Consider the following 9,967-nt stretch of genomic DNA (forward strand, 5'->3'; position numbering starts at 1 on the left):
AGAGGATTCAGGAACTTGTTCCCACAGGGGATGACACCTCAGCTAATAGGCAGGAGAAGAGAAGTGTATCACCGTGGAGAGACAAGAAGGAGGCAGGAGAGAGCAGGTTTTGTTCAGGAAATTGCCAATAATTTGGGATATCTAGAACATAAGATCTAATGGAGGAAGGTGACAGGAGCTTGAAGCGGGGAGCAAAAACCAAATCATAGAGGTCACATAAGAAATTTGGGTTTCATTGTAGAGACAATGAGAAGCCACTGAAGGATTTAAAACAGAAGTGTTTTCATGGCTAGCTTTGCATTTTTGAAATATATGCATAATAAAAAAGACCTGAATATCATCATTAACCACAGGGCACTCCGTAGGAATTTGATGCCTGAAGGAGGAGATTGTCAGACATCCACCCTTACAGGCTTAGACCATGGGCCCTTGGCTCTGCCCCTCTCGGACCTCTAGCTGAATGGGATGTCCCTACCCAGCATCCTCATTTTAGAAAGTATTAGGAAAAACTGGGACCGAGATTCCCCAGAGCAATGATTAAAGGCAATAACGGGAAAAAAATTTACAGTTTATGCTTCTTTGTTTTTAAGCAAGTGTTTACCTAAAAGAGGGAGTACCTTTTCCCCAAGATGCTCCCACATTGATCAGGATGTTTTTGGAACATTTTTGGAATTCTTTAAAGACCAGCCTGGGAGCCACACAAATAATCATTCATATCTCTTTACAGTTGCATTCTTTTATTTTTGTATTCTAAAATAAGCACTACCCAATCTGATTGTTTTATCCCACTCTCTAGACTTAGTCCTGAGTTAACTTTGATTTATTCCTAAAGTTAAATCCATCTTCACAAAATAAAAGTTTGTTACTTCTGAAGACATTCAAGAAAGTACCTGGCCAACTACTTACCAGCTAGAAGTTTCTTGAATATGAATCTTGCAGACTGCATGCGAGATGGGGATGATAATAACATCTTTCCTGCCTATCCCATACAGTTATTATGGAGTTAATACCAGACAGCATATGAAAGCTTTTTGTAGAGTGGTATGTCAGTGGTCGTTCTTATTATAAAAGTTGCCTCACACTTTTCAGGCAGTTTCAAAATATGCATTTGTTCTGGTGTCTGTGTATTCATCTCCCTAATAGACTGTTCACTTCAAGAGAGCAGGGCTTGGGTCATATTTGGCTTTGTGTCCCTGGCATGTCACACATAAACGGCACTCAGATGTTTGCTGAATGAATAATTGAATCTAGCTCCTTGCTTTATCGTCAAACCATATATAAGAAATAGATAATACACTTGAGATTATTCTGTTAGAATAATAGGCTCAGAGATCGCTTAAGCTTCTTCAGGTATGTGAATAGTTTGTCATTAGGAAGCATCTGTTCTTCATCTCTGAAGGAGCAAGAACAAATGGCTGATGAAACCATTCAATCTGAAAGTGTAAAGGTTCTTAAACATTAGTGCTTTGGTCTTAACTTTGGCTCTATTTTAAAAATCACCAGGAAAACATTTTCAGTCCCTGATGCTGGGGCCCCATCTCAGGACAAATGAATCAGTACTTCTGGAGGTTGAGATCTGGCGTGGGTAGTTAAAACTACCCAGTTGATTCTAATATACAATCTGTGTTTGATGCAGGGTTCTAGAATTAGACTTTGAGAAACATTGCTTTAAAACATATCCTGTCTAGTGCTACATTAGGTACCATAGGAAATGAAAAAGAACATTCGGCGTGCTCCCACTGCAGTCTCCAAGGAATAAATACTAGCGGTCACTGATGTGAGTGCAGTGGAAAAGCGGCAGTCAGTGTACGCCGAGCTGTGAGAAGTCATGAAAAGGTGGGCAGCGCTGAGCATGAGACTTTCTGCAGAGCCTGTTAGACATTTTAAAAGTTTATCATAGAAATAAAAGACAGTCCCTCCCTCCCCACAATAGGAGGGTCAAGTATTAGTTTAGCTTACCAGCTAGTACCAGCCAGCAGGCCTGGCCAGCACAAAGGGTCTGAAGGCTTTGATTCACAAAATAAATCACCATTCTTGGCACTGGGAATATGGTTGTGAACAAGATTCAAGCTGTCTGGAATAACTGACACTCTGCTCACAATGAGGTAAACAGGCAGTTACAAACTGGTGAGAGTCGATGAAGGAAATGAAATAAGTTTGGTGAGATAAGAAGATCCAGTTGTTAGAATTTTAAGAGTCAGACTGAGGTATTTCAGTCAAATACAGTAATAGCTAGTTGATAGTTCCTGTTCAAAGGAATGCTAGAAAAGAAATATGTAAGAAAGATTACTTTAGAACCTTTGGAGGATTAGAAGATGGAAAAATAATATAGATGTGGAAGAGTTAGGACACCTACAGCATCAAAGGTTTGGATGATAAGTTCCTAAATTAGGGAGATTTGGAAATGGGAAGGAGTGGTTTATAGAATTCCTCGTGAAAAAGATAGCTGCTTTCACTAAATAAATATAAATAATTTAAATGCATTTCAGTCATAAATGAATTGTTAATATTGGAATTCTATTTTGAGTTACTATATGTCTGGGAATGAGTACCTCTCTTACGTTCCTCATTACTATTAATTGCTGTCATGTCTTAATCTATTTCGCAATTGTTTGAGAACTTTAAAAACAACTGAATGTCAGTTTAGTGAAGATATTCAAGGTCCAGGTTCTTTTCAAATAAACGATTATTTACTTTTGTTTATAATCCTACACAGTCTCATACACACACAAAAACACTTACCTGTCAAACACCTCTGTGAAAATGGTAAGCCTCCATATTTCTGTAGCACACTAAAGTCAATATTTTTATTTGAGAATCAGCTTATGTAAAGCTTTTTATTAATCAGAACTAAATTTTTGTCATTGCCTTCAAATAAATAAGCTCTACAAATTTTCATATGTAAATGAACAATGTATACTTAATTCCAAAAAATTCACTGCTCTCGTTGGTCCAGTTCCATGAGCAGCTACAGAGTGGATAGTATTGAGTTATTGGTACATACAAGATTGTAAACTACCAGATCCTTATGTACTTGAATTAAGTCCTTATTATAAGTCTGCATGTGTATTCTCACAGGAGACTGTAAAATGTGGGCATGCTTTCAATTCATGCAGTCTGTGATTTATGGAGGCACACGGGTCAGGAGTTTATTATGCTGAAAATCATAATAACTGTTTTGTTTGCTTTTTAAAATGAAGTGATTGAAGCATGTTGAAAGATAAATGAGTGAAGCATTTTGATTATGCTTTTATTTCTATTAAAGATTAAATATTATTGCTGAGTAACTAGCCATGCTAAGTATTATGATATTAAAGCTGAAGTAGTTTGTAAGCTGATAGCCCCTTCTTTCCTCTGGGTTTAGGTTTGTTATTAATCAAAATGTTGGACTTGTTTAATGCAGTGGCGTATGAAACAAACAGTTGAAAAAGACAGCTACTTTAATTTATGGCTTTCTGTTTTTTCATATTGGTAGGAAAATCTGTTCTTTCTGTGGACCTTGTGCTGTGGTTCACGTATCTAGCTGTCATTTCTTACACCAGAGCCAACTAAATCCAATACTTGCCAGATTCTCTCATGGCAGAGAAAGGAGGTTTTAATTGACAAATTCTGATAAAGTCATTTTGAAACACAGGCAGTCCTTACTAGAATGGATATTACACAAAACCCATCTGTATTTCGGGGCAGAAAAAAATGGATAAATGTTTAAATAGAAGAATGCTTAAATGGAAAGATATAAGTTAACTGAAGTGATGGTTTTTGTTTTTTAATATCAATATAGGAGTATTGAATAAAATTATTTTAGAAGGTACATGATTCCAGCTACTTCCTGGCTTGGGCTTAAGTGTCTGCCCAAGTGTCACTTGGAAAGCTGCTAAGCATTTACTGAAATGCAGGGTAGGGGCCGGGCTCCCCATATTGTGTAGTAAAGGACCTTTCACAGGAAAGTCTTGCCATTCTTCTAAACTTGGTCCTCAACAGTGGTAATACACTTGCAATTTCTAAAAAATAATGCGCTTCGTGGAGAATGCAGCACAGATTGCAAGATGTGTCGAAGAAAAAGACCACCTCTTAGTATCTGAAAGAAAAGGCTGAATTTATTACTTACTAAAGTAAGGGAGAGCTATGCTCTTAGGCACAGTCTCTCAGCGGGTTGCAAATCTTTATATAGATTTCAGGGTTAGAGTTTTTTTAGGGATTGACATCAGCCTCAGAAGCCCCATTATTCAGGAGAGACTATTGGTGATTGGCTGGCTTTCAGAAGCATGTTCGCTAGAGCGAGTCCGCCACTGATTGGCCAACTTTCAAAAGCATAAGGCTGTCACTGATTAGTTGGCTTTCAGAGGTGTATTTACTGACATGAGTTGTCACTGGTCATTTACGCCTAGGCAAGTCATCATTAATTGATTAAATCTGGTTTAATTGTGTCTGAAACTGGTTCTAGTGGTCACTTGTTACCAAGGCTACAGAATAGCCAGCCTTTTTCTAGGAGTTGGGGGTTGTTTTATTCTCAGAAGCTAATACTTAAACACTGAAGGAAATTGAAAGCACAAGAAAATTCAGACTCTGAAGAATCTGTCTAAATGAACAATTATCCTATGATGCATTTTCTAAATAATGGTGTTTACTAAAGCAACAGGAAGTGTAAAAAGTCAACAGTTCTCACATGTGAGATGGCATGTTCATATATTATTGAGATCAGTTATGGATTTGATGCAAATAATATATTATTAATAAAAACTATGGAAATGTTTTTTAATTTACTAAATGTTACCTCATTTAGTAAATTAAAGTAGACTCTACGCCATCCATATAATAATATCAGTAGTACTCATTACATTCCAATAACCTTTTTCTGGGATAGAAGAGGGCGGGAATTGTAGGAAGACTCAACTTGCCAGCCCTGGTGAATAGTAGCTACTGAACCCTTAGTAATCGTAGTATCACTAATATTGTAACATTTTATTTCCCTCCCAAAATCTTTTTTAGGATTCTTTAAAATCTGAGCATATCCGTGGGAGTTTGTCTCATAAGTAAACTTCACTCAGCATTTGTGCTACTGCGAGGGAAAAGACACTAATGTAATATTTGGGTTTCATCTAAAAGTCGCAACTGGTGTATGGAGACTTTAATCCTATAGGCAAGTTAGCTCTATCTACTGTGATAAAGAAAAGTGCTGGGCATGCCTATTTTAAAAATTGCTTAAATAACTACTCATTTTGTTTATATATGAACACTGAACTCTTCTCTTTCCAAATTCATTCAGTTCTATGAAACCTGGTCTTTTAACTTCTCCATTTATTCCTGATACCTCCTAGTGGGGGCAGAGCTAATTAGATATTTCTCTGCTGCTAAGGATAGCCAGCTTATGACCACTTATGATTCAAGCACATGTTGATACCTTAAGACCAGTAAGCGTTTGATAAAATAGGAAAGCAGGGTGGTTAGATTTGTTGCAGTCAACAGTAAGAGGAGGAAATTAGTCCATAGAGCTGTGCCAAAAGCTTAGTTTCCTTTTGTATGAAAAATAAAATTAACCCGGCAACTCCACAGAAAAAGGAGTCATAACACCATTTGAACAAGAATTTTCTTAACAAATGCCCTGCTCTTGACCCATATAACTACTGAAAACAACAAGAAAAAAAACAGATAGGGCTGGTTTATTGTCAAGAGTTTTGCTCTGTAACCTGGCTCACTCTGGCTGAGTGAACATGCTCTTTTTAAGAAAGCTAGCAGAATGTTCTCTGGGTTTAGTTTAAGGAACACTTCTAGGGAGAACTCTTTTAACCTCCCATCAGGGAAGGAACTTCAAACGAACACTGAGGCAAAAAGACTCACTACTAGAAATACAAGCCAACAGAACACGCTCCAGACATGTTTTTCAAATTTGAGTGTTTTCTGAGAAGTTGGTTTCCATGTGGTATAAGCACCAGTAAACAATAAACGCATCTTTGTGTATTGTGCCCTGATAGTTCACTATGCCAGGGGTAGTGTAGTATAGAATTTCTACTTTCAGTTTTCATGCCAAAATCACTGTACCATCTCTCTCCCTCTTTAGGATGTCACATGTACTTCAGTTTGAGGATAAAAGCAGAAAAGTAAAAGATGCAAGCATGCAAGACTCAGACACTTTCGAAATCTATGATCCTCGGAATCCAGTGAATAAAAGAAGAAGGGAAGAAAGCAAAAAGTTGATGAGAGAGAAAAAAGAAAGAAGATAAAATGAGACTAATGATAAGCAGAACTAGCTGAAAGCGTGCCTGTAAAAGATGGCCTTGTAACAGTTGTTCCCAACAGCATCACTTAAAGGCGTGAAAAGAAATATTTTTGAATCTGTTGTCTGATTTTGAAGAACAGTTATCTTGTTATGTAAATTGTAGAATGGCATAAGAAAATGCTTTTGGTTACTAGTACATGCGTTTTTTTTTCCTGATTGACCTTTTATATTGCTAAATCTGAAATAAAATCATTTTCCTTCCAATTTTCATGTTAACCATTTGCAGACTGTGCAAGCCTGTTTGTGTCTTTTTACCCTAAAATTAAAATGATTTTTAATAAGAAACTCTTGAAGAAAGACTTTGAGGAAAACCTCCCTAACATTCTGTTACCACAGTACTAACTTGGGAATATAATCTTTAAAATAATATAATACAAAGATTGATTTTTATTGTTGTCATTTTGTATATAAATACCTAAAAAGAGCCAAATCGGTAAGACTCAATAGCCCCATGCCTTAAATCTTGAGGAATCCCCAAGTGAATATGCATCTAGGCTAACACCTAGGTTTTATGGATGCAGTCAAGACACTAACACACTAATGTCAACCAAGCTCATTGCACGCCCTGGCCTGACAAGGGGCCACCTGCCCACTCCTCTGCCCTCAGTACAGTAATGGCAGGAGCCTGTGCAGAGGCCCGATTCTGGCAGTAGAACTCATTAAGAATTTAGCCTTTGATGACAAGTACTCATACTAGTTATTCACGATGTATTATCTATATTTAGTCAGTTTTTTTCCAAGAATCTGAATGCTAAAATTACACCACACTAACTAAAAAAAAACCCTCACTAGCCACATTTTTTTCAGATAGTGTCTCATCAGCCCTCTTTTTCAAAGTGTAATCCAATAGACTTTCTTTAGAGCATTAGTTCTCAAAACGTAGTCTCAGACATGACACTACGGTAGCAACAGCGTCACTTGAGGACATGTTAGAAATGCACATTCTTACTGTGCTATCCACCACCACCACCCCCTTCCAGACTAACAAATCTGAAATTCTGAACCCCGAGGGCTTGTGAAACAGACTGCTGGCCTCACTGCTGGCGACTCCGTCTTTGGAGATGGGCGATATCAAGTGAAGCTAAAGATGTGCATATCTGTGATTCAAAAATTCTTATCCTAGGTCTATACCTTAAAGAAATTCTCACACATTCCTCAATTATTGTACTAAATATACAGTTAAACATCAACCAAAGAATTGATAAATAAGTTGTTTTGTATATCCATACTATTGAATACCTTGTATTGGGGAAGATCAATAAACCTAAACTACATATATTAACTTATCCTAAAAATAATGTGAAAAAAAAGGAGGCCATCTATATAAAAACTTAAAACACGCAACATACCATTATATATTGTTCGTGGATGTATACATATGTAGCAAAATATAAAGCATGTATGGAAATAGTGATTACCTCTGAGGAGGCAGAAGGAATACTTGGGGAGTTTTGCTTGTATTTGTAATGTTTTATTTCTTAAGATAGATGGTAGGTAATCAATCCTCGTTATAGTATTTTCTATACATTTTAGTATGCCTGATATATTTCATAATTTTTTCTTTATGATCTTTTCTGTAACCTGGAGTGGGAAGATAAGACTTTCAATAGGAGAATCTTTTGTTTTTGCTTTAGGAAGCTCGAGAAAGTTTCAAAGGGGAGAAGAGGACAGGATAGGGGTATTCTGGAGAAATGTCAACCCACTCAAATGAGGGGTGATCAAACTCAAAGCCACCAAAAAATAAGCCAGCATTTGGAAGTGTGCCAAATCTTCCCCTCACCACAAATTTGTAATATCAGCACATCACAGATACTAAGCAAAATTTTGTTTCCCAGGCTCACAAAGTCTCTGTGGGTGCTCATGAAATCTATTATCACTAGATTTGTTTGTACTGATGTATCGTATAGGTTTCTCTACCATTCCTCCTCAAATGTATCTACCTTTACCAGTGTGATATTGACCCAAGAACAGAGGAAACCACAGGCCTCCAGAGCACAAGCCAGAAGAAGAATATTTGTAGGTGTAAAAAGATAACCGAATGACAAAATTAAATCCTCAGGTTGGTTGAATGCTCCTTATCCTCCTTTATTCACAAGGAACAGAAAGATCTGAAATTCCACAGAGATTAGAATCTTATCAGAAGAATTTCACCATGGTAATAAAATTTACTTTGAACATAACTAAATAATAGCAATAACAATTTTTAAAAGCTTAACAATGTATTTAAATTATGTTAAATATGGTATTAAATGTGCTTATAGTAAAGTCTTTGGAAATGTCTCAGGTACGTGTTTGGGCCATATGAATTGCAAAAAAAAAAGTCAGTTCAAAGACAGTAACAATGAAAACATAAGAAAATTAGCCTTTTTAGTTCATTCTAATTTGATATTTCTTTGGATTTATTTTTCTTTTCCGTGTCTTGCTCTAGGGATGTTATCCTGAAACAGTAAAGTCTGTTAGCATTCTTGTTCATTGTCTATGACAATGCTGAATGTTCTGGAAAGCAAAGAAAAAAGCAATTCCTGGCATTTTTTCCCCCATTTTTCTGACAAGCCATTTTTTCACTGTGGTTGAAGCTGTCGGCAAGGTGAAAGTTAAAACTAACCCTAGACCTCTCCTTTCTCAATAGGTAATTGAAGTAAATGCAGATCTCTCTAGAATTTTTAAATTAATTTTTATTTTTCAATCATAGTTGACATTAACATTACTTTATATTAGTTTCAGGTGTACTCTCCAGAATTCTTAATAGTGCCACATTGTCACAGCCCTTGGCTCTCTGTATGCTCTGAAGCCACACAGTAATGCATTTGCTGCATCTAAAAATGGGGACACCGTAGAACAAGGTCATTAAGAAGTGTGAGGAGATGAGTGGTTTGCTGCTGTTGTTTTTAGAACAAGTTCAATAACCATGGTGTCCTTTATCAAACTGTCACTACCAAGTTCCTTGATAGGATCTGACGTGTGAGGTACATAAACCTGTTCTGTTGTGTCAGTGTGGCCTGTACAGAAAAGGTTAGATAAATGCAGAATATTGCCCAAACATGCTGTTTAATCTTGGTGATAACAAGAAAGAAAATGGAGGTGTGAAGTGAGTTGCCACCGAGGGTTGTATAGTGTAAGCAATTTGTACGTACGGGGTGTAGAGAAGTTAAGAGGGGTTACATTCTTTAACACTCTCATTCACAAAAAAAAAGAAAAAAAAGCAAGTCTGTTTTCTCTATGGCTTTGACTTCGTTCCAGTGACACTATACAGTTTATCAGGTGGCACCACTTCTGCTTACTAGAAAGCAGGAAGTTTTCCTATCCCGTATATATTTTATCTTCTTTCAGATTTTAATGAAGAGAAGTGAAACAGGAACCATTGTTTTAGAGAAATCCTTTGTACTAAGGACCTGATGATATTCGAATTCCAAGAGAAATAATAAAACACTAAATCTTACTAAGATGGGTATTAGAAGTTACTTGCTTATAAAAAGAATATTCATTTATTCCCCCAAAACCCTCCTTGCCAAAGTCATATGTGCATATCCACAGGTGCTAAGGGTTTCATTAACCCCTGTGGAGAGCTGTTTTCAGTGGTGTAATGATAAACTAACTGGCTTCCTAAAAAAACAGAACACAAAGCCCTGATTTGCAGCATTTGCTGATTTCCATTGTGTAAATACTCACCAGGGCTGATTTCAAGCCACC

The 9,967-nt window shown here is 36.8% G+C and overlaps 1 protein-coding gene across 1 annotated transcript in view; it reads left to right on the forward strand.

The window, feature by feature from the left end:
• The window catches only part of CWC27 (CWC27 spliceosome associated cyclophilin), a 172,444-nt gene extending 162,728 nt beyond the window's left edge, over nucleotides 1-9,716 (forward strand). Inside the window, exon 14 of the mRNA XM_039870017.1 lies at nucleotides 6,059-9,716. Within this exon, the coding sequence (XP_039725951.1) occupies nucleotides 6,059-6,221 (163 nt within the window). The 3' untranslated portion in view covers nucleotides 6,222-9,716. The remainder of the gene's footprint in view (nucleotides 1-6,058) is intronic.
• Nucleotides 9,717-9,967: the final 251 nt, after the last annotated feature.

This window comes from Pteropus medius, unplaced genomic scaffold (assembly GCF_902729225.1).
Source record: "Pteropus medius unplaced genomic scaffold, Ma_sr-lr_union100, whole genome shotgun sequence".
NCBI lineage: Eukaryota > Metazoa > Chordata > Mammalia > Chiroptera > Pteropodidae > Pteropus > Pteropus medius.